Source organism: Moschus berezovskii, chromosome 9, assembly GCF_049115385.1.
Source record: "Moschus berezovskii isolate FMDL1 chromosome 9, NW_MosBer_1.0, whole genome shotgun sequence".
NCBI lineage: Eukaryota > Metazoa > Chordata > Mammalia > Artiodactyla > Moschidae > Moschus > Moschus berezovskii.
Genome location: NC_142468.1, coordinates 1050348 through 1073384, shown reverse-complemented (window position 1 = coordinate 1073384; position 23037 = coordinate 1050348). Strand labels below are relative to the sequence as shown.

The following is a 23037-nucleotide window of genomic DNA, read 5'->3' as shown; positions in this document are numbered from 1 at the left end:
CTGTTACATGTTGGACTGCCTGCCTGCCTCACTTTTGATGGTCCCCTGAACGAGATTCAGCCACTCCTGGGTTGTAACCAAATGTACATACAGTCTGTCCCCAGACGCTGACCAACAAACCAAAAGCCTAGAGACCCTCCTGCTGAGAGCAGCAGCCCCAGAATGAGGATGGGTCCCTGCACAGCACCCCCTTGTGGTCACAGAGGAATCGCGGTGCTTACCTGCACCCTCCAATCTTCACCCCACCCTCCTAGGAAGACTGCCGGCTCCTCTGTGATCCTCACCTGGTTGAACATCACCTGCCCAGAGAGCTAAGCCAAAAATCTCACAGTCACCCCGATTCCTTCCTCAACCACACAGCATACATACCATCTCCATGGCCTACTGCAGTTCAGGTTTGTGCACTGTCTGTCAGCTAGGACAAAGGAGTCAACTCTAGTTCTTTCAGATCAAGGATAATGTATGGAACTGTCTGCCTAAGTGATGAAACGGATGAGAAGCCAAACAGGATGGCATGACATCCCCAAATTCTGCAACAACAGAAAGGCACGAACATCCCAGGGCTGGAAAGAATTGCCGGAGGAGGTGGAGTTAAAGAGTGGAGAAGCTGGGCTGCTGGGTGGGACCCAGAAGGAAGTGGAAGCTCCCTGGTGGGAGCCGAAACCGCAGAGGAAAGGTTTGTCTGGCTGCAGCGGGGACAACTGAAGAGATACAGCTGCTGTCAAAGGTGCTGCCTGAGGCAGGGAGGGGGGAAACTGAGGAGGAAGAGCTCCTCCTTCCTCTTGCCTTCTAATTTCCTGCCAGTGTTTTCTGCTGGCGGAGTCCAGGCACCTGGAAACAGCCTCCAGAAGTCAAGCCCCTGAAATGCAGAACCCAAAGCCAGTTCACCTCTCCAACCATTCTCCTTCCTCACAGTCTTTAATCCCTTCTACTCTGTTTTCTACTATGTGCCAGAAAAACCTTTCTTGCCCGTGAACTTAATTAAGTCATTCCTCCTGCTCACAACCTGGCAGTGGCTGACAGTTTCCGAGCAGGAAAAACTAGGACCCATCCACCAGGGTGGCTTTGCTCCGTTCCGTTCAGTCGCTCAGTCGTGTCCGACTCTTTGCGACCCCGTGGACTGTAGCCTACCAGGCTTCTCTGTCCATGGGATTCTCCAGGCAAGAACACTGGAGTGGGTTACCATTTCCTTCTCCAGGGGATCTTCCTGACCCAGGGATCAAACCCGGGTCTCCCGCATTGGGGGCAGACGCGTTAACCTCTGAGCCACCAGGGAAGCCCGTGACTTTGCTAATCAATTGCAAATGCAGGCAGTCCTGCTTCCCTCGGCTACCGCGTGCACCGAGTTCCCTTTGGAACCTGGGTGAGCTGCCACTTACGGTGTGATGCTTACTCTCTCACAACTTATTTTATGCTGGAGTACAGCTGGTTAACAATGCTGTGGTCGTTTCAGGTGGCGAGCAGAGGGACTCGGCCATACCGATACATGTCCATTCTCCCCAGACTCCTCTCCTGTCCGGGCTGCCATGTAACATTGAGCAGAGTTCCCTGTGCTCTGCAGTAGGACCTTGTTGCTTATCCCTTTAAATACAGCAGTGTGTACATGTCCATCCCAAACTCCCTAATTAGCCCATCTCCCCAGCCTTCCCCCCCGGCAACCGTAAGTTTCTTCTCTAAGTCTGCGAGTCTGTCTCTCTTTTGTAAATAAGTTCATCTGTGTAATATCTTTTTATATTATCCATATAAGGGATGTCATACAATCTCTCTCCTGTCTGACTTACTTCACGCAGTATGACGACATCTAAGTCCATCCAGGTTACTCAAGATATTATTGTAGAAGAAAACAGAGACTGTTCCACAGGCATCCACCCTGAAAATGATAACTGGCTGAAGAGCATTCTTTTCTGACCAGGACTGTTTGCCATGATCAGAAGCTCAGGGCTCCAATGAAAAGATGCCATGAAGAACAAGGAAAGGCTATTAAAGTCTATTAACAATAGAGTATCAAGAGATTGAATCAGTAATCAAAAAACATCCTACGAAGAAAAGCCTGGGCTCAGACGGCTTACTGGGGAATTCTACCAAATGTTTAAAGTAGAATCAACACCAATCCTTCACAAACTCCTCCAAAAAGTAGAAGAGGAGGTAACACTTCACAGCTCACTCTATGGCACCAGTATTATCTTCATACCAAAACCAGACAGACATCCCAAGAAAACTACACCATTATGAATACAGATTAAAAATCCTCAACAAAATGTTAGTGCACCAAATCCAGCAACATATAAAAATCATTATATATTATGACCAAGTGGGACTTATTCCAGGAATGCACAGTTGGCTTTAACATACAAAAATCAATCGATATAATCCAGCCTAACAGAAGAATGGCTTCCCTGATGGTTCATCAAGTAAAGATCTGCCTGCAATGCAGGAGATACACATTCGATCTCTGGGTCTGGAAGATTCCCTGGAAGAGAAAAATCGCAACCCACTCCAGCATTCTTGCCTGAACAATCCCGTGGACAGAGGAGTCTGGTGAGCTGTAGATCAAAGAGTTGGACACGACTGACGCAGCACACAGCATGATAGAAGAAGGAGGCACGAAAGATCACAGTTATTTCAGTAGAAAGAGCATCTGACAGACTCTAACACCCTTTTATAATAAAGACTCTCCACAAACTGGAAACAGTTCTTCAACCTGATAAAGACCATTTATGAAAAACCCACAGCTAACACAGTACTTACTCGTGAAGACTGAGAGCTTTCACCCTAGGACAAAAATCTCTGCTCTGGTTACTTCTGTTCAACACTGTACTAGAGGTTCCAGCTAATGCAGTTTGGCAATAAGAAATAAATAAAAGGCATTCAGATTGGAAAGCAAGACGTAAAACTACCCTATTTACAGATGACATATTTATGGAAAAGCCTAAAGAATCCATAAAAATTATGAGCTAACAAATGAGTACAGCAAGGTTATAGAATAAAAGATCAATATACAAGAGTCAGCTGTGTATTCTATAGACTAGCAATGAACATTCTGAAACTTAAACTAAGAAAACAATTCCACTTATGATAACATGCAAAAGAATAAGATTTGGGAATAAATTTTTAAAAAGGAATAAGGCTTGTACACCAAAAGCTAAAAAACATTTTTGAAAGAAATTAAAGACAACATTCCATGTTCATGGATTGGAAGACCTAATATTGTTAAGATGGCAATATTCCTCAAATCTATCTATAGATTCAACATGATCCTTATCAGATTCAACATAATCTTTATCAAATTCCCAGCAAGCTTTCTTTCCCCACAGTAATTGACTATTTGAGTCTAAAATTTATATGGAAATATAAGGGACCCTGGAGAAAGCAATGGCACCCCACTCCAGTACTCCTGCCTGGAAAATACCATGGATGGAGGAGCCTGGTGGACTACAGTCCATGGGGTTGCTAAGAGTTGGACACGACTGAGCGAGTTCACTTTCACTTTTCACTTTCTTGCATTGCAGAAGGAAATGGCAACCCACTCCAGTGTTCTTGCCTGGAGAACCCCAGGGACGGGGGGGCCTGGTGGTCTGCTGCCTATGGGGTCGCACAGAGTTGGACACGACTGAAGCGACTTAGCAGCAGCAGCATAAGGGACCCAGAAAAGCCAAAACAATCTTGGAAAGAATAACAAACTTGGAGGACTCATACTTCCCAATCTTAACACTTCCTACAGAGCTACGTAATAAAGACAGGATAGTACTGGCATAAATGTAGACATACAGACCAATGCAATGGGATTGAGAATCCAGAAATAAACCTTGACATTTATATTCAATTGAATTCAACAAAGACATCAAAACAATTCAATGGGGAAAAAACAGTCTCAATATAGTGCTAGAATAAACACAGAGAAAAGAATGAAGTCAGGCCCCTACCTCACACTATATACAAAAATTAACTCAAAGTAGAGCACAGACCTAGATGTAAGAGTTAAAACTATAAAACCCTCTTTAAATTAAAAATGTTGTGACAGTGATTAGTCAACAGCTTCTTAGATACAACACCAAAAAGCACAAAAGAGGCAAACGAGAAAAAAGCAGAGAAACGAAAATGAATCAAAACTTAAACTCTTACATTTCAAAGGGTGCCATCAAGAAGGTAAACGGATAACCTAAAGAACGGGAGAGAACATCTTAAAACCATATAGATATACAGGGACTTGTGTCTAGACTGTATAAAGAGCTATTATAACTCAGTAATAAAACCTATTACCCACTTTTAAGATGGACACAGGATCTAAAAAGATATTTTTCCAAAAAAGAGACACAAATGGCCAATAAGAACAAGACAATTATTCAACATCATCAGTCGTCAGGGAAACAAAAACCACAATGAGAGACCACTTCACCTACACACTAGGCCGAGTATAATCAAAAGAGCAGATAAACGAGGGTGAAATCAAAAGAGCAGATAAAGTGTTGACAAGGAACGTGCAGAAACTAGCACCTTTCAGGGTAACACAGCTCTCTCTGGAAAATAGTTTGCAGTTCCTCAAAAAAGTTAAACACAGAGTTACCACATGACCCAGTAATTTCACTCCTAAGTATACCCCCAAGAGCAATGAACACATGTATCCACCCCAAATTTGGTGCACCAATGTTCACAGCAGCATTATTGATAACAGCTAGAAAGTAGGAGCAACCTCACGTCCATCAACTCTGCATGGATTAACAAATGTAAATGTGGCATATTTATACAATGGAGTACTCAGTTCAGTTCAGTTCAGTCGCTCAGTGGTGTCCGACTCTCCGCGACCCCATGAATCACAGCACGCCAGGCCTCCCTGTCCATCACCAACTCCCGGAGTTCACTCAAACTCATGTCCACAGAGTTGGTGATGCCATCCAGCCATCTCATTCTCTGTCGTCCCCTTCTCCTCCTGCCTCCAACCTTTCCTAGCATCAGAGTCTTTTCCAGTGAGTCAACTCGTCGCATGAGGTGGCCAAAGTATTGGCGTTTCAGCTTTAGCATCAGTCCTTCCAATGAACACCCAGGATTGATCTCCTTTAGAATGGACTGGTTGGATCTCCTTGCAGTCCAAGGGACTCTCAAGAGTCTTCTCCAGCACCACAGTTCAAAAGCATCAATTCTTCGGCGATCAGCTTTCTTCACAGTCCAACTCTTTCCCATACATGACCACGGGAAAAACCATAGCCTTGACTAGACAGACCTTTGTTGGTAAAGTAATGTCTCTGCTTTTTAATATACTATCAAGGTTGGTCATAACTTTCCTTCCAAGGAGTAAGCATCTTTTAATTTCATGGCTGCAATCAGCATCCGCAGTGATTTTGGAGCATTATTCAGCCATAAAAAGGAATGATACATGCTGTAACATGTGAGAACCCTGGAAACAGGCCAAGTGAAAGAAGCCAGACACAAAACATCACATGTTACGACGTTCCATTTATCTAAAATGTCTAGAATAGGCAAATCTATAGAGAAAAAGCAGCTTAGTGACTGACTAGGCCCAGGGGGCGCGGGGGTTCCCTGGTAGCTCAGCTGGTAAAGAATCCGCCTGCAACGGTAGAGACCCCGGTTCGATTTCTGGGTCAGGAAGATCCCATGGAGAAGGGATAGACTACCCACCCATTCCAGTGTTCTTGAGCTTCCCTGGTGGCCAGGCGGTTAAGAATCTGCCTGCGATGCGGGAGACCACAGTTCGATCCCTGGGTTGGGAAGATCCCCTGGAGGAGGGCATGGCAACCCACTCCAGTGTTCTTGCCTGGAGAACCCCATGGACAGAGGAGCCTGGTGGGCCACCGTCCATGGGGTCGCACAGAGTCGGACACGATGGAGTGACTAAGCAGGGCACATGCCTGGGGGCGGCGATTGATCAGACAGTGGGGGTGGGTTCCCGAGTACTGATTTCTTCTGGGGCGATGAAAATGTTCTCCAATTGACTGTGGTGACTGTTACACAACTCTGAGCCACTGAACCGTACACTGCAAAAGGGACTTCGTGGGATGCAAATTATTTCTCAATAAAGTTATTTTTCTAGAAAGCTGTAGAGCATATTTGTAATATGGAAAACTGAAACAACACAGATGTTCCACAGGCAGTTGGTTCAAAAATATGCACAAGGCATACATACCACTGTGCAACCTTTAGAAACTGTTCTCAAAAATATTTAATGACATGGAAAAATAACTGTCGTGAACACACATACATACATACAGTGAAAAAAGCAGAGTAGAAAACAGTGCATATAGCACAATCCCAATCGTGTACAAAATATAAATATATTGATAAAGGTTACGGGCTTTCTAGGTGGCACTGGTGGCAAAGAACCTGCCCCTCAGTGCAGGAGACCTAAGAGATGTGGCTTCAGTCCCTGGGTCGGGAAGATCTCCTGGAGGAGGGCCTGGCACCCCGCTCCAGTGTTCTCGCCTGGAGCAGCCCATGGACAGAGGGGCCTGGCGGCGTACAGTCCCTGGGGTCGCAGAGTCAGATATGACTGAAGTGACTTAACCAGCACGGCACATAAGTCATACTTATTTAAAGACAGATACAAATATACATGTCTATATATCTTTTAAAAATACATCGTTATTAACTAACTCAAGCAGCAGTAAGATGACTGGTTTTATTTTCTGCTTTATATCTTTTTCTTAATTTTCCAAATAGCCTATACCCAACATACAACTGAAGAATAAAGGTTCGTTTTCAGATCAAAGGTCAGAATGAAAGGCAGCTGGCCCCACACAGCACAAGTAGAAAGCACATGGGTACAGCTGTTCTGCAGGACAGTCTGGAAATACTCCTCTCCTGACCCAGAAACCCCACTTCTAGAAACCTCTCCCAGGGAAACTGTTAAGAATGAGCGCAGCAACCAGCCTGAGAGGGCATTCGTCACAGCCTCACATGCAGCCGAGAAAAGCTGAAAACAGCCCACACAGCCAAAAATAGAGGCCTTTTCAGTTAAATGTATCATAGTTTCTCCATAGAATAAAATGGCACTGCTGCTAAGACACTGCAGAAATGTATCTGCTTCAGAGTGGCAGCCAGTCACAAAGCAGCATACGTGATAAAACCTCATTGCCACACATGATGTGTCTGGAGACCATTTGGAAGGAAACACAAACATTAGCAAAGGTGGCTCAGACAGGGGGATGGGTACTTTAACGCTCTTTTGACCCGTCTGTACTTCTTATTTTTGTACGATGCACAGGTGTCTTGTCGGTACTGAGAGGACTAGTAAAGTGCAGTCCTGGGGAAGAGGCAGCCTCAAGACAGAAGCATCACGCCCGAGACAGGCAGGGCCGAGGTGGGGCAGAGCCCGTCGCAGGGCACCTGGGGTCAGACCTTCCGCTGACTCAGGTCTGCACACGTCAGAGCTTTTCCTCGTGTTCTCCTTCATTCTTCTCAGGGTTCGTGTCAGAGTGCCGCTGTTCCGTTGTGCAGATAAGAACTGCAGAGCAGCATCAAGGGTGAACGGCGGGTATGACAGCACTGCTCCATCAGTGGCGTCCCCAACGCGACGGAGGGGCGGCTCGAGAGAGCAGCAAGTCCGGGCTCCGGAGTCCCTGGGCCTGGAGTGAATCCCACCTCACCTCTGAAAGGCCAGCTTTCAGCCGGCTCTGCAGAGAACACCACCCCTACAGCACAGGACTGTTCTCGAGATGCAGTGCCCTCAAGCGGGGAAGCCTGCGGACGGCTCGCCTGGCTCTTGGGAAAGTGAAGGTGTGAGTCACTCAGTCGTGTCCGACTCTTCACGACCCCGTGGACTGTAGCCCACCAGGCTCCTCTGTCCATGGGATTCTCAGGTGAGAACACTGCAGGCTCTGGGAGGCCTCAGTAAACGCTAATCCAACAGGAAGCCCCACCTCTCAAGGCCGCAGAAGTCTGAGATGCCTGCGGCTGTGAGAAAGGTCTCGAGATTTGGGAATAACGGGGCTTCGTGCAGTTCCCACCGCCCGGCCCTGGCTCTAACCCGGAACCCAGCACAGTCAAGTCCTTCTTCCCCTCTGAGCCCTCCACCATCCCTGCAGGCTGCCTGTGTGGTCTGTTCCCAAGGCCACCTCCAGTCACAGTGACTGTCACAGAGCAGTCGCCTGCAAAGTATTAAGTCACTGAATCGCGTCTGACTCTGTGCGACCCCATGGACTGTGGCCCACCAGGCTCCTCTGTCCATGGGATTCTCCAGGCAAGAATATTGGAGTGGGTTGCCATGCCCTCCTCCAGGGGATCTTCCCGACCCAGGGATGGAACCCAGGTCTCCCGCATTGCAGGAAGATTATCTACCGTCTGAGCCCCCAGGGGAGCCCGTGACACCTGGCTCCCGCCCAGCTGTCGCTTCCCCTCTTCCCCTGGAGGGGTCACCTCCAGGAGACAACGCCATAAGGAGCCCCGGCTCTTTGATGAGAAAGAGGCTCATCCTCAGAGGGGCCACTGCTGAGCCACCTGGGGGACCCCCCGCCCAGTGCCCTGCAGGGCTCACCCTCTTCATCACGGCCTTCCTGAGGGTCCCGAGCCAGCTCCAGGGTACGCCACTGGCCACCGGAACAGCGTTGAGGGTGCAAGCGTGACCCAGGCGGGGCCAACGGGACCCAGTGAGAACCTGGCTGAGATTTCTGAGACTTCCACCCAAGAGAAGAAGAGTCTGGAGCTTGGGAAGGGAAACAGCGCGGGGGAAGATGTGTTGGGAAGTGGAGAGAAGGCAGCCCTGGCTTCGAGCCCCAAGGCCAGCTGCCGCTACGGCCAGACTGAGGTGGGTCTTTCACCACAGCTGGAAGGCCCTGCCCTGCGGCTCCCAGCAGAACTTCACGGGAGTCTGAAGCCAGGGTTCACCCTCTGCACGTGTCCGCGGTGGGGCTCTGGCCTTCTGGCCTTCTCCCTCCATCCTCTCTGTGAGCAAAGCACGCTTGCTCACTGCATCTGCTGGGCAGCTGGCTGGGTGACACGGACCCCCGGCCTCCAGTCCCTCTGCACCGCCTGTCCCAGCAGCTGTCCCATCCCTCTTCCCTGGGGGCTCAGAGGGTAAAGAGTCTGCCTGCAGTTCAGGAGACCTGGATTTAACCCCTGGGTGGGGAAGATCCCCTGGAGGAGGGCATGGCAGCCCACTCCAGTATTCCTGCCTGGAGAATCCCATGGACAGAGGAGCCTGGTGGGCTACAGTCCATGGGGTCGCAAGGAGTCAGACACTACTGAGTGACTTTCCATGTTTAAAGGTTTGTGTTGACGGCCCTGGGCGCTGCCCCCGACAGGCAAGCATCCTTTTCCACCTTGACGCTGCACCCCGGACGGGGTGTTCAGCGCACAGCGGGCTAGTCTCACGTGAGGAAGGGGTAACGTCCCCAAGGGGGTGCTGCTGTTGTTCAGTCACTAAGTTGTGTCTGACTCTGCAACCCCCTGGACTAGGGAACGCCAGGCTCCCCGTCCTTCACTATCTCGTGGAGTTTGCTCGGATTCATGTCCACTGAGTCGGTGTTGCTCTCCAATCACCTCATCCTCTGCCGCCTCCTCCTCCTTCTGCCTTCAGTCTTTCCCAGCATCAGGGTCTTTTCCAAGGGGAGGCTGGTCTATAATTCTGTTACCACCTCCACAAAGCTGTGCTCATCACACTGCACTTCTGCAAAGTGAGAGGCCCACAAGGTCTGCAGACTCTAGAGAAGGCGAGGCCTCCGTCCCAGAGTGGGGAGGTCTGGTGGGAAGGGACACGCCCTCCTCCCTGGGGCCCAGAGGAGACATTTTCTCCTCCTCTGCTGTCTCTTATCAGCCAGTGTGTTCAGCACGTCCCTTCTGAAGACAGCTATCTGGGAATGCGCTCAATTGTTCTTGGCTCTTAAAGGAAGGCTGCTTGAATCAAATGATCCATCTCTACGTGAATGGCCCTTTGTGATAAAATCAAGAATGTGGGTGCAGCTCTAAAGACCTCTAACCTTCCGGGGTCAGCCCTGGGCAAGACTGGTGACGTGAAGCATGAACTCTGTCTTGGCCCCCCCAGCAAGCAGTCCTGTTAGGTGCCCGCTCCCCACGTCCCAGGCCCCTGGCACCCACGCCCTCAGACACCATCAGCAGCTTTTCCTCCCTGAGCACCGCTCCAGGCCTCCAGATTCGCTTGCTCTCCCACAGCCGGAGCCAAACCCTCGGCCACACAAAGCAGGTACCCTACAGCACCTCTCCCCTCTTCCCACAGCTGGATGTTCCCGGAGGCTGCTGAAGAAATCTGTCCATTTGGGTTTAAACTAAGTGGATACATAAGAACAAAAATAGCTAATCTTTGTTGATCTGCCAGGCGCGGAGCTAAGTGCTTTACACTTGTTCACTCATTCCCTACAACCACCCTGTAATGTAGAAACCATTATCACCCCCATTGTATAGATGAAAAAAAAGAAGGGCCCCAGTGAGGTGAAAGTAATTTGCACAAGACCCTAAAGCCAGTATGTGACAAAGCTGGAGATCACACCTGGAAGTCTGCCTCCAAAACCCCAAACTCTGAGCCAGCAGGTCAGAGGAGCAATTCCAAACCCAGGAACAAAGGAGCCTTAAAGGAAGCAGAGGCCCCACGCAGCTCCCAGCACCGTAACTGCACTCTCCAGCTGGGCACTGGGGGCTCAGGGGTAAAGAATCTGCCTGCCAACGCAGGAGACCCTGGTTCTATTCCTGGGTCGGGAAGATCCCCGGAGAAGGAAAGGGCAACCCACTCCAGTGTTCCAGCCTGGAGAATCCCACGGACAGTCCATGGGGTCACGAAGAGTCGGACACGACTGAGTGACTAAACAGCCAGCACCACCTGGCCACAGACATCACACAGCCCAGCAAGCTCCCCACCAAGAAACAGCTCCCCTTCCTGGCCCCACCTGTGAGCCACCGGGCGAGGGAGTCCCTTGCCCTCTCTGGCACCGTCTCCTCCACTGGAAAGTAAGACGTGTGTGTCTGGGGGTCAGTCCTCTGCTTTGGTGCCACGCAATCTGAAAAGAAGTTGAACCCCACACGGCTGTTTCCAGGCTCCCGTTCTCCCTCCACGGGGGCGCCAGTGCCCAGCCTCGGGTTCACTCAGCACAGGCTCCTCTGTCTGCACCCTCCTGCAGGTCCTGCCTGGGTCAGAGACCGAGCTCGGAGGGACCCACCCAACAAGAGGCTTGCGTGTCCCCATCTCCTTTCTCCCAAGCGCCGGCCGGCTGTGGCTCTGTGGGAGCTTCTCACCAGCGGACTGACAGGGGTCAATCCTGCTCACCCAGAGCGCCCTCCTTCCCCCGTTCCCGGGCTGCCACGGGCCGCCGCCCCTCTGGGGTCGGCAGTGGCACAGGCGAGGCTGCGCCCCAGAGGAGTGCGGAGGGGCAGCAGCCTCGCAGAAGAGCCGCCCGCCAGCCTCGCGGCGGTGCTCCCCCGCAGGGCTGTGCCGGGCCTGCCCTCACTGGGGCAGTGCGCCTGTGCTCCCCACCGCAGCAGGGCACGGGCCTCGGCTATTGATGGAGGCCATCTCTCGGAAGACAAGCCACTTACCGCCCCCCCTGTCCTAGCTGCAGAAAGTCAGCTGACGTCCAGCAGAGCAAAGTCCCAAAATAGACGGCGGCCACGTGGTCACCGTTCGCAGGCCTCCCCACTTGGGAAACGAGCGTCTGGGCCGCGCGGTGTCTTGGGGGTCTCACGTGGTGCCTCGATCTGCACCCAGAGCAAGGACCTCTACTCACTTGATTCACTGACTTCGACCAGAAGCTGAAGAGCTCCTGCATGTCCCTTATTCTCATTCTCCACTTGTCTTCTGAGGTTTAAGAGAAAGGAGGAAGGAGTTGGGGGGCTGGAGGGGAGCTGAGACCCACGCGGAGGCCCCCCGATAATGGAAATGAAGTGAACTGCATAACCTTTGGGGAAGGAGCCATGCCAGGCTCTGTCACACGTGATGCCGGCATGCTCTTCCAGGTATTCCTCATAATGGGCAGTCTGATATCGAAATGTGCTCACTGTGTGAGCACTGGACAAAGAAAATGCATCTGAGCATCACAGCTAGGAGCAGAGGCACCCAGAATCACCTAAATTACACGATGGACATCCTGCGCAGTTGAAATCTGAGCAATGGAATGTCCATCAGTTTCAGTCAATAACTGAGCATCAGCTAGGCACCAGGGTATTCCCTGGTGGCTCAGATGGTAAAGAATCCGCCTGCAATGCAGGAAATGCGGGTTTGATCCCTGGTTGGGGAAGATTCCCTGGAGAAGGGAATGACTGTTCACTCCAGCATTCTTGTTGGAGAATCCCATGGACAGAGGAGCCTGGTGGGTGGTCTGTGCCACCAGGACAGTCCATGGGTTGCAAAGAGCTGGACGTGACTGAGCAAATAACACTTTCACGTTCAAAAGCACTAGACACCATGCTAGGTTCTGAGGATGGCACCCGAGCAAAACATTTCTTCCCCACGTGGAATCAGACTGGCGGGAGGGTCTGATAACAGTACAGCTGGTTCCAACATGGTGTTCAGGTGATTCTAACCTCCTGTGCTACGATACTGTCCAATGTGGTGGACTCTGAATGGGTGAGCGCTGAGGGGCCTCAGGGAAGACGGAAGGGTGAGCCTGCAGGCCAGGGCTTGCAGGCAGGAGCCTGGGACAGGGCGAGCAGTGAGGGGGCACCCCAGGGAGGTGCCGGGAGGAGGTGTATGGGTGCAAACCAGGTCCCCAGGGACCTGCACGCTTTCTGCCTACAGAAACCTTACTGGCCCAAGCAGACTCCCACCCACAAGCCAGCAGAACAGGGTGGTTGAGAACACAGACTCAGGAGCTGAGCACCCTGCAGTCTGGCCTGCCTCCCAACACTCAGCAGAGGAGTAGGGGCCCAAGGCTGAGTCCCAGCTGTCGGACCCCAGGCTAGTGTTTCTGACCTCCCTGGGCCGCGGTTTGCTCAACTGTGAAATGGAAAGAAGAGTTGTATCCAGCCCACAGGTGATGGTGAGGCTTGGTTGAGATGCCCAAATAAGAGTCACAGCCCCTGGCACACAGTAGGCACCAAGGTCATTCCTAGTGACCTCACCCTGTCTCATTTCCTTCATCTGTAAATTAGGGGTTTAGAGGATTAACTTACCTCCCAGAGGAGGTGCTTATAACTGCACAATGTGGGTTTCCAATTCCCCACGAGCCAAGGCTAACGTTACCCAGTCAAGGGAAACTGTCCCAGCAGCAGCTGCCCGAGCAGATATGGACGTTCAGGGACATCCCCAGCTCTAGCTGAGACCCCGGGTCGGGTCAGACCTCAGGGGCCGCTGGAAGAGTGGAGGTGACCTGTGAAAGTGTGCTGCTCAGTCTACGCGTGCAGCAGCCTACAGGCAGTAGAAGGAGGGGTGTGGGCCAGTGCCCGCCTGCCCGAGGGGCCTCTGCCCAGGACTCCCGCCTGGGCTCACTCTGGTGAAGGAGGGACAGCGCCTCCCTCCTGCGAGCCAGCCGGCGTGTCCCCAGAGTCGTGCTGGAGCCACCGCCATACACACCACCCAGGGCCAGTCTCGAGCTGCGGCCCTCCTTGCCGCTTGGGTGGCAGCCGTGAGACTAAGCTGGCAGCACAGTCTGCCCCACCAGGCTGAGGCAGAGCCCAATTCCGGACCCGAGCTTTCGGTGCTAAAGCACCCCTCAGAGCCCCGCCACCCCCAGCAGGTAAAGCAGCCCTGGGGAATGAGGTGAATAGGCCACCTGGACACAGGGCTCTCACGTGGGCACGCTGCGGCTGGGTCTTGTTCAGCACCGGGCAACCGAGGCGGGCTGCAGCCGCACACGAGGCCGGCTCACTGCTGTTCCAGAGGGGGAGGCCACCTGGGACCCAGGCCTCTGTGTGTCCACGGTGTGGCAGGAGGGGAGGGGCAGCTTCAGAGGGTTTCCTTCTTACTGAGGCCTTCAGAGGTCCAGTGCGCCTCTTCCTCCAGGAAGCCTCCCTGGCTCCACTGGCCCAGTCATCTTTCCTTTGAAAAGCTGTCACCCAGGCCTGGCTTTTCCCATTTGCTATTTTGTTTGGGGCTAATATTTCAAAATATCATTTAGTAAGTGCTTTACACATATTATGTGACTTTGTCCTCAGAACTCTATGAAGCGGTTGTGATTATATCCACTTCACAGATGAGGAAGTGACAACTTGGAAAGGTCAGGTAGTGTGCGTGTCCTGCCTTCTTGTCCTTTTCTTCCCCATGGGACTGAACTCTCTCAGATTACAAAGTCCTCTGTGGCAACAGGGCAGCACTTCTATGCCCTGAGCCGCTAAGGCCCCAGGTAAACACCAACCACTGAGGCTTAATTAACCCAGCATGCTGAGTCACTCAGTCGTGTCTGACTCTTTGTGACCCTATGGACCGTAGCCCCCCAGGCTTCTCTGTCCACGGGATTCTCCAGGCAAACACACTGGAGTGGGTTGCCGTGCCCTCTTCCAGGGGATCTTCCCAACCAGGAACCGAATCCGGGTCTCCCTCTTGGCAGGCGGATCCTTTACTGCTGAGCTAGTGGGGAAACCCTGTTAATATGCTGTGAAGTGAAAGTTGCTAAGTCTTGTCAGACTCTTTGCGACCCCATGGTCTATACAGTCCATGGAACTTTCCAGGCCAGAAGACTGGAGTGGGCAGCCTTTCCCTCCTCCAGGGGGTCTTCCCAACCCAGGGATCGAACCCAGGTCTCCTGCATTGCAGGAGGATTCTTCACCAGCTGAGCCAGCAAGAATGGCCCCTGCTTACGCTGCAGATAAATTATCAGGAAACTTGACTGAAATATTCCTCCTGCCAGGCCAGGTGAGGAGCTGCAGTCGTGCGGAAACCCCACGTGGCCGGGCTTAGAGTGGCCCAGAACCCGCGGCGGGGACGCCGCCCGCGGAGGCCGCGGGGTCGCCCCGGGGGCCGCAGGCAGGCAGCCCGGGGCCGGGCGGCAGAGCCGGGCGGCAGAGCGGCCTCACCTTGGGTGGCGTAGGCGTCGGCGGCCATGCGCAGCCGGTAGGCGGGCACGCCGGTCAGCGGCCAGTCCTCCAGGCCCGCGCGGGCGTAGAGGCTGAGCGCGCCCGCGTAGTCTCCTTCCACGTAGTGCAGCTTGGCCAGGACCAGACTGGACTCCTGCAGGAACTCTGACTGCAGGGAAGAGGAGAGAAGGGAAGCACGGGCTCAGATGCGCGCCCGGCGCTCCGCGGGCTGCAGCCCTCCGCGCGGCCGGGCTGGGGCGGCAACACGCGCTGTGCCCGCGGGACGGCCGCTCCGCCGCCCCCCGGGACGCAGCCCGACCCCGCCGCCCCCCGGGCGCGCCCCGGCAGCGACGCCAAGTGAACGCGCCAGTCCCGCGGCCGCAGACGCGCCAGGGCAGCAGGGCGGCCAGGCTGGCGGCGGGCAGGCAGGCTGGGGGCACGGGCCGCGCCTGCTGATGCTCACAGGCTCGTCTCTGGGGCGACGGAATGCTCTGGAACAGACGTGATATTCGCGCGGCTCTGTGGCTCCACTGTGAAAGTGAAGCGAGAGCCACTCAGTCTTGTCCCACCATTCGGGACCCCATGGCCTACACGATCCATGGAGCTCTCCAGGCCAGAACACTGGAGCGGGTAGCCTATTCCTTCTTCAGCAGATTTTCCCAACCCAGGAAATGAACCCAGGTCTCCTGCGTTGCAGGCAGATTCTTTACCAGGTGAGCCACAAGGGAAGCCCAAGAATACTGGACTGGATCTTCCCGACCAGGAATCAAACCGGGGTCTCCTTCATTGCAGGGGGATTCTTTTTAGTGACTCTGCTAAAAACCATTAAATTGCACACTTTATTATTTTTGCAATAGTAGAAGATGTTTATCAGTGCTCACAATCAATACCCAGGCAGAAAAATAAAAGGATCGTTACAATTGCAAGCCATAATGCAAACATGATTAACCTGACAATATAAAATAATTACATGCAGTTTGGGGTGTTAAGTAGAGTGATGCAGTAAGTGGACGTACATACATGCACATGTTTTCATCTGCCCAGAAGGTCTCTGTCTTTGGGTTCGTGCATTTAATCCATTTACATTTAAGGTAATTATTGATATGTATGATCCTATTACCATTTTCTTAATTTGGGGGGGTTTATGTAGGCCTTTTCCTTCTCTGGTGTCTCCTGCTTAGAGAAGTTTCTTTATCATTTGTTGTAAAACTGGTTTGGTGGTGCTGAATTCTCTTAACTTTTGCGTGTCTCTAAAGCTCCTGATTTCTCTGTCAAATCTGAACAAGGATTCTATGGCATGTGAATTATGCTTCAGCAACGCTGCTGTAAACCAGGCTCCCCTCAGGCCTCAGGCTGGGCCAAGGATGGACGGAATGTGTTATGAAGAAAACACAGAAGCTCCTGTCTCAACACAGGCGGCTCCGTGGATATCCTGGTGGGTTGCGTGCACAGCACCGGGGCCATGCCACCGACTGTAGCCTGAATAACCCGGGGAAGGAGGCTTTCTAAACTGCTGTAAGAACCGGACTTTCTTTCTTTCCAGGGACAAGCTTTTCTCGCTGAGCCATTCCAGCTGCTGATGGGGACTGACCAGGTCCCTCAAGAGGGTACACGTTCGAGCTGTCCTCTGATGGGCTCGTCCTCCTCCCCAGTGGAGAGGCTGGCTTCCCTGCCCACACGTGTGCCAGCCTCCTCCTGGGCCCTTCCCCACCCCCACTTATCCCTGGGGAGAGGACAGGCGACCCAGCCATCTATGTAAGGAAACAGATCTATTGCCCTCTCCTGGGCATCCTCCTTGGGACCCCAGCCATACAAGGCTGAAGTTTTCAGCTGATGGACGCATGCGACTAAGCAGCACTATCCTGTAATCTATGGCTGGGTTGGGGTGGGCGATACACAGGTCACTGGCCAGAGCGTGGTGAAGCCAAGGTGGTCGACTTCCAGGCAGCCCTTGAAAGGGCGCAGGGGCAGCGCTGGGAAGGACACAGGGCAGACAGAGAGACTGAAGGGAGCAAAGGGGTCTAAGAGTGGCCCAAGCGAGCGACACCAATGCACGCATCAGAGTTATATTTGGAAACAGAGAAATCAAAGCAGCCTAGAGAAAACAAAAAAGAGCTATGAAAAAAACCATCCACCGCGGGGTTCTCCAGCAGGAGAGGGGGACAGGGCAGCCCTGGGTACAGTGGAAAGGCTCCCGTGGGGTTCTGCCATGTCTTCTCTCTCTCCCTGGAACTGAGAGCCACAGGCTGGAAAGCAAGTTGAAGGGGGAAGGGGAGGGGATTACTGTCTGCCGGGTCCAGAGCTTCAGTTGGGATGATGAAAAGGTTCTGAGGATGAGCAGTGGTGATGAGGATATGAACACACTTAAAACCACTGGCTTCCCTGGTGGCTCAGAGGTTAAAGCATCTACCTCCAATGCGGGAGACCCGGGTTCAACCCCTGGGTTCAATCCCTGGGTTGGGAAGATCCCCTGGAGAAGGAAATGGCAACCTGCTCCAGTATTCTTGCCTGGAGAATCCCATGGACGGAGGGGCCTGGTGGCCTACAGTCCACGGGGTTGCAAAGAGTCGGACACGACTGAACGGCTTCATTTTCACTTCCAAAACCACTGAACTGGGACATCCCTGGTGATCCAGTGGTTAAGACTTTGCCCTCCAGAGCAGGGGGTGCAGGTTCAATCAGGGAGCTAAGACCCCACATGCCTGGCAGCCAAAAAAATGAAAACATAAAACAGAAACAATATTGTAACAAATTCAATAAAGACTTTAAAAGTGGCCCACAAAAGAAAAAAAAAAGAAAATCTTTAACAAAACAAAAAATGAAGCCAGCGAACTATATGCTAAGAAATGGTTATAATGATAAATTTTGTTATTTATATTGTACTGAAAGAAAAAATGCTTTCAATTTAAAAAATATTAACAAACTTGAAGGCCAGATGTCCAACATGCAGGAGTTTGAGGAAAATTCCCCGTGATGGAAGCGCAGTAGGGAGGCGGCCTGGGGAGGCTCGCTGGGGAGTGCAGAGGAGGAGACGGCTTGGCCCAGGCCCCGGCCAGGGGACCGGGGAGCAGCCCCAACCTCAGGCCCACTGCCCAGCCCCAGACGAGCACTGACTCACCTTGAGTCAGAGGCCAGGCCCCCGGCTACTCGTTCAGACTTTTTGCCCCCACACTGCCCCCTGCTCTGGGCTCTCCAGTCTCGGGGCACTTGTGTTTTGTAGGCACCTATGAGGTTGCTGGATGGCATCACTGATTCAGTGGACGTGAACGCGGGCAAACTCCGGGAGATAGGGAAGGACAGGGAGGCCTGGAGTGCTGCAGTCCACAGGGTCACAAAGAGTCGGACATGACTGATCGACTGAGCAGCAACATGTCTGCACAGGGCTGTCCCCAGCTCCCAGGAAGGAGACCCTAGACCCTGAGGTCAAGCGGAGGGGAGATTTCACACGGACCAGCAGGAGTGGGGTTGTCGGCCCACTCAGTGGCAAGGCGACTCTGGAGCATTCCGCAAGGCTCTCGCGCTCACGCTCAGTCGTGTTGGGCTCTTTGCGACCCTTGGACTGTAGCCCATGGGATTTTCCCTGCACGGTTTCCTCTGTCCCTGGGACTTTCCCATCTGGAATACTGCAGTGGGCTGCCATTTCCTGCTCCAGGGGAATCTTCTTGACCCAGAGATCGAACCTGCGTTTTCAGTGTCTCCGGCATGGCAGGCAGTCTTTACCTGCTGAACCATTGGGGAAGCCCTGCTTTTGACAATGGGAGAAAAATTGTATAGGCAGAACCAGGAAAATAGCAAAAACTGACAGTATCTAGAGCTATTCAATTGTGAAAGACTTTGTACACCTGAAGCTCAAAACAGCTTGAGCCGAGTGGGCGTCCAGGAAAGAAATGCGAGGCTCAGAGAGGTTAGACAGCTTCCCAAGATCACAGAGCTCATGACCCCACACTGGAAAGCAGACTCAGAAATCTACTGAGTTTCACAGTGCCACCACACTGGACTGTGAGGGATGAAGAGGACCCAGGGAAACAAGAAGTTAATTTTTCCAGACGAAATGAGGGGGATTGGAAGTGGGACAGAACCTCGTCAGAGCCTGGCCTGGAACAGAAGCAGGTGCAGCCCCACTCCTGGAAGGGCACCTGGGTGCCTGCACCGGTCCCCACAAACTAGACCCTCCAGAGTCACCAGAACCACCTTCGTGAAGAACAACCCACATGGAGACACGAGTCCCCAATTCTGAAGGCGAGTGCAGGAAGGGAGGAGGGACATCAGAGGTGTGAACGCAGGCAGGCCGGACTGGGCAAGGGGGCCGGGCTGGGCAAGGTGATAGGCTTCCAGCAGGAGAGCCTCTGAGAGGGCGGGAGCAGGGGCGCAGACAGACCCAGGAACGGGCGGAGGAACGCAGGGCAGCCCCTCAGGCACTAAGGCCCTTGGCAAGCAGAGGGCCCCCGCTGGGTCCCCCAGCTCACTGGCCGCCCCGATGCTGGGCCGCAGACTCCGGGCGGGGATCGGGCACTGAGGAGGCCCAGGACTAGCTCCTCTGCTCTCGGTGGGACAAAGCCAGGCTGAGCTCCCGGCCATGCCTGACAGCTTCATTACAGACCCCTGGGGGCAGCAGAGCCATTTCTCCGGAGAACATGGCCTCAGAGGCTCTCCTGGGAGAGAAGCTGCTGGTCTGCAGGCCCTCCTGAGAACGGGCGTTCGGCGGGGCGGGGTGGCTCCCAGGCCGCGGGTCAAGGGTCGGGCGCCGCCTGCCACAGGCCCCTCCCAGGCACAGGCCCCTCCCGGCCCGGCCCTGCCCCCAGGCCCCGGTACCTTGAGGTTCCCTCGGTCCAGGGCGGCGGTCAGATGCTTGCGGACCTCCGTCAGCTGGGGCCGGGGTCCTCGGGGGCTGGCGCCCTGCCGCAGAGGGTGTTCTTTCAGGTACTGCTCCAGCTTGGCCTCCCCGAGGAGGAGCTCTGCCATGTCATCTAGGAAGAGCACAGGGAGAGGGTGAGTGTGGCAAGGGTGGTCTGCCTGCAGGGAGCCTCAGGGACCATGGCAGTGAGTCCTCTTAATTAGTAAAGAAGGTGCCAGAGGATGGCAGCTCAAGCACTCATCCCTCGTCCCATATTTACTGCGCTAGAAAGACCTGCTGCTGTTGCTCAGTCGCTCAGTGGTGTCTGGCTCTTTGTGACCTCATGGACTGCAGCGCCCCAGGCCTCCCTGTCCATCACCACCTCCTGGAGTTTGCTCAGACTCATGTCCACTGAGTCGGTGATGCCATCCAACCAAAAGACGGATACACGTTAACATGGAGAGAGCTCAAGATCAGTAGGAAACACAAGCTGTCCTATGATTTATTCAGTACAGTCTTAACAAGACACACAAGACCCCGTGCTCTGTATTTTCCAAAGACAAGGCAGTGACATCTAGCTCTTTTGTGGTCTACAGCCTCATACGTGGACATGAGCTGGTAGAATGTCTTGTGTGCCCAAGATTCTTAAAACAAGTTTGTATGAAAATGACCTGAACACATGCAGTCTGTTTCTACCTAAAAGTCAAAGCTCTAAGGACATGATATCTGAGAATGTTTGTATGAAGGTTCTCCTCCAAGAGTGTATTACTTACACTTCTAACTTTGTTAATGTTGCTGTTGGCTTGTTAATTAGAACAAAAACCTCACTCCAAGAGCAGCTCTTTTAAATCCACACATCCAGATTGTTCTGAAAACACCCAGAACAATTCATACCCCAGCCTGAACACAGTCTATTTTTTTCTGTGATGGAACAGAACATAATTGTATTAAAATATAAATGCAGTTTTTAAAGGCCTAGGAAAATATGCCTCAAGCTCAAACCCATGACAGGAGTACTCTTTCATGGATCAGAGCCTTGTTGTGGCAAAGGGACTTACGTGACTCATGAAGCCGTGAGCCATGCCATACAGGGCTACCCAACACGGACAGGTCGTAGTGGAGAGTTCTGACAAAATGTAGTCTATGGAGGAGGGAATGGCAAACCACTCCAGCATTCCTGCCTCGAGAACCTCATGAACAGTATGAAAAGGCAAAAAGATACGACACCGGAAGATAAGTCAGAAGGTGCCCAACGTGCTGCTGGGGAAGAGCGGAGAAAAAGCCTCAGAAAGAACGGAGCGGCTCGGCCACAGCGGAAACGATGCACAGCTGTGGACGCGTCTGGTGGTGAGACTAAAGTCCAGTGCTGTAGAGAGCAACATTGCATAGGAACCTGGAATGTCAGGTCCAGGAATCAAGGCAAATCGGACGCGGTCAAGCAGGAGATGACAAGAGTGAACGCAGACATCTTAGGAAAAGGTGAACTAGGATGGACAGGAATGGGCGAATCTAACTCAGATGACCATTGTATCTACTCCCGTGGGCAAGAGTCCCTTGGCAGAAATGCAGTAGCCCTCCTAGTCAACAACAGACTCTGAAATGAAGTACTTGGGTGCAGTCTCAAAAACCACAGGGGGATCTTGGTTCGTTTCCAAGGCACATCATTCAACATCACACTGATCCAAGTCTGAGGCCCAACCACTGATGCCAGAGAAGCTGAAGTTGACCAGTTCCAGGAAGACCTACAAGACCTTCTAGAACTAACACCAGAAAAAGATGTCCTTTTCATTCTAGGGGACTGGAATGCAAAAGTAGGAAGTCAAGAAACACCTGGAGTAACAGGCAAGTTTGGCCTTGGAGCACGGAATGAAGCAGGGAAAAGGCTAACAGTTTTGCCAAGAGAACGCACTGGTCACAGCAAACACCCTCGTCCAACAACACAAAAGATGACTCTACACATGGACATCACCAGATGGTCAACACCAAAATCAGACTGATTATATTCTTTGCAGCTGAAGATAAAGAAGCTCTGTACAGTCAGCAAAAACAAGACCAGGGGCTGACTGTGGCTCAGATCATGAACTCCTAACTGCAAAATTCAGGCTTAAATTGAAGAAAGTACGGAGACCATTCACTGCAGATGCTGATTGCAGCCATGAAATTAAAAGACGCTTGCTCCTTGGAAGGAAAGTTATGACCAATCTTGATAGTATATTAAAAAGCAGAGACATTACTTTGCCAACCAAGGTCCGTCTAGTCAAGGCAATGGTTTTTCCCGTGGTCATGTATGGATGTGAGAGTTGGACTGTGAAGAAGGCTGATCGCCGAAGAATCAATGCTTTTGAACTGTGGTGCTGGAGAAGACTCTTGAGAGTCCCTTATACTGCAAGGAGATCCAACCAGTCCATTCTAGAGGAGATCAATCCTGGATGTTCATTGGAGGGACTGATGCTAAAGCTGAAACTGTAATACTTTGGCCACCTCATGCGACGAGTTGACTCACTGGAAAAGACTCTGATGCTGGGAAAGGTTGGGGGCGGGAGGAGAAGGGGACGACGGAGAATGAGATGGCTGGATGGCATCACCGACTCTGTGGACATGAGTTTGAGTGTACTCCGGGAGTTGGTGATGGATAGGGAAGCCTGGCGTGCTGTGATTCATGGGGTCGCGGAGAGTTGGACACGACTGAGCGACTGAACTGAACTGAACTGAACTGAGGGAGACCATTAGGCCATTCATGTATGACCGAAATCAAATCCCTTATGGTTTGTGCAGGTGATGAATAGATTCAAGGGGTTAGGTCTGGTAGACGGAGTGCACGAAGAACCATGGACAGAGGTGCATAACCTTGTACAAGAGGGAGAGACCAAAACCATTCAAGAAAAAGAAATGCAAGAAAGCAGAGTGGTTGTCTGAGGAGGCCTTATAAACATCTAAGAAAAGAGGAGCAAAGGCAAAGGAAAAAAGGAAAGATACACCCCGCTGAATGCAGAGAATAACGAAGAAAGGTAAGAAAGCCTTCTTAGGTGAACAGTGCAAAGAAATAGAGGAAAACAGTAGAATGGGAAAGACTAGAGACCTCTTCCAGAAAATTACAGATACGAAGGGAACATTTCACTCAAGGATGGGCTCAACAAAGGACAGAAATGGTAAGGACCTAATACACGCAGGAGAAATTAAGAAGAGAAAAAGGGGCAAGAATACACAGAACTGTACAAAAATGGTCTTAATGATCCCGATAACCACAATGGTGTGGTCACTCACCTAGAGCCAGACATCCTGGAGTGTGAAGTCAAGTG

The 23037-nt window shown here is 52.3% G+C and overlaps 1 protein-coding gene across 8 annotated transcripts in view; it reads right to left on the bottom strand.

Moving 5' to 3' along the window:
• TTC7B (tetratricopeptide repeat domain 7B) overlaps positions 1-23037 on the bottom strand; it is a 270335-nt gene that overhangs the window by 223850 nt on the left and 23448 nt on the right. For all 8 annotated transcript variants that reach the window (XM_088839368.1, XM_055436426.2, XM_088839370.1 and 5 more), the window contains exons 2-3: positions 19717-19871; positions 14905-15073 (exon numbers count right to left, since the gene is read on the bottom strand). In XM_088839368.1, coding sequence (XP_088695494.1) covers positions 14905-15073; positions 19717-19871 — 324 coding nt within the window. The remainder of the gene's footprint in view (positions 1-14904; positions 15074-19716; positions 19872-23037) is intronic.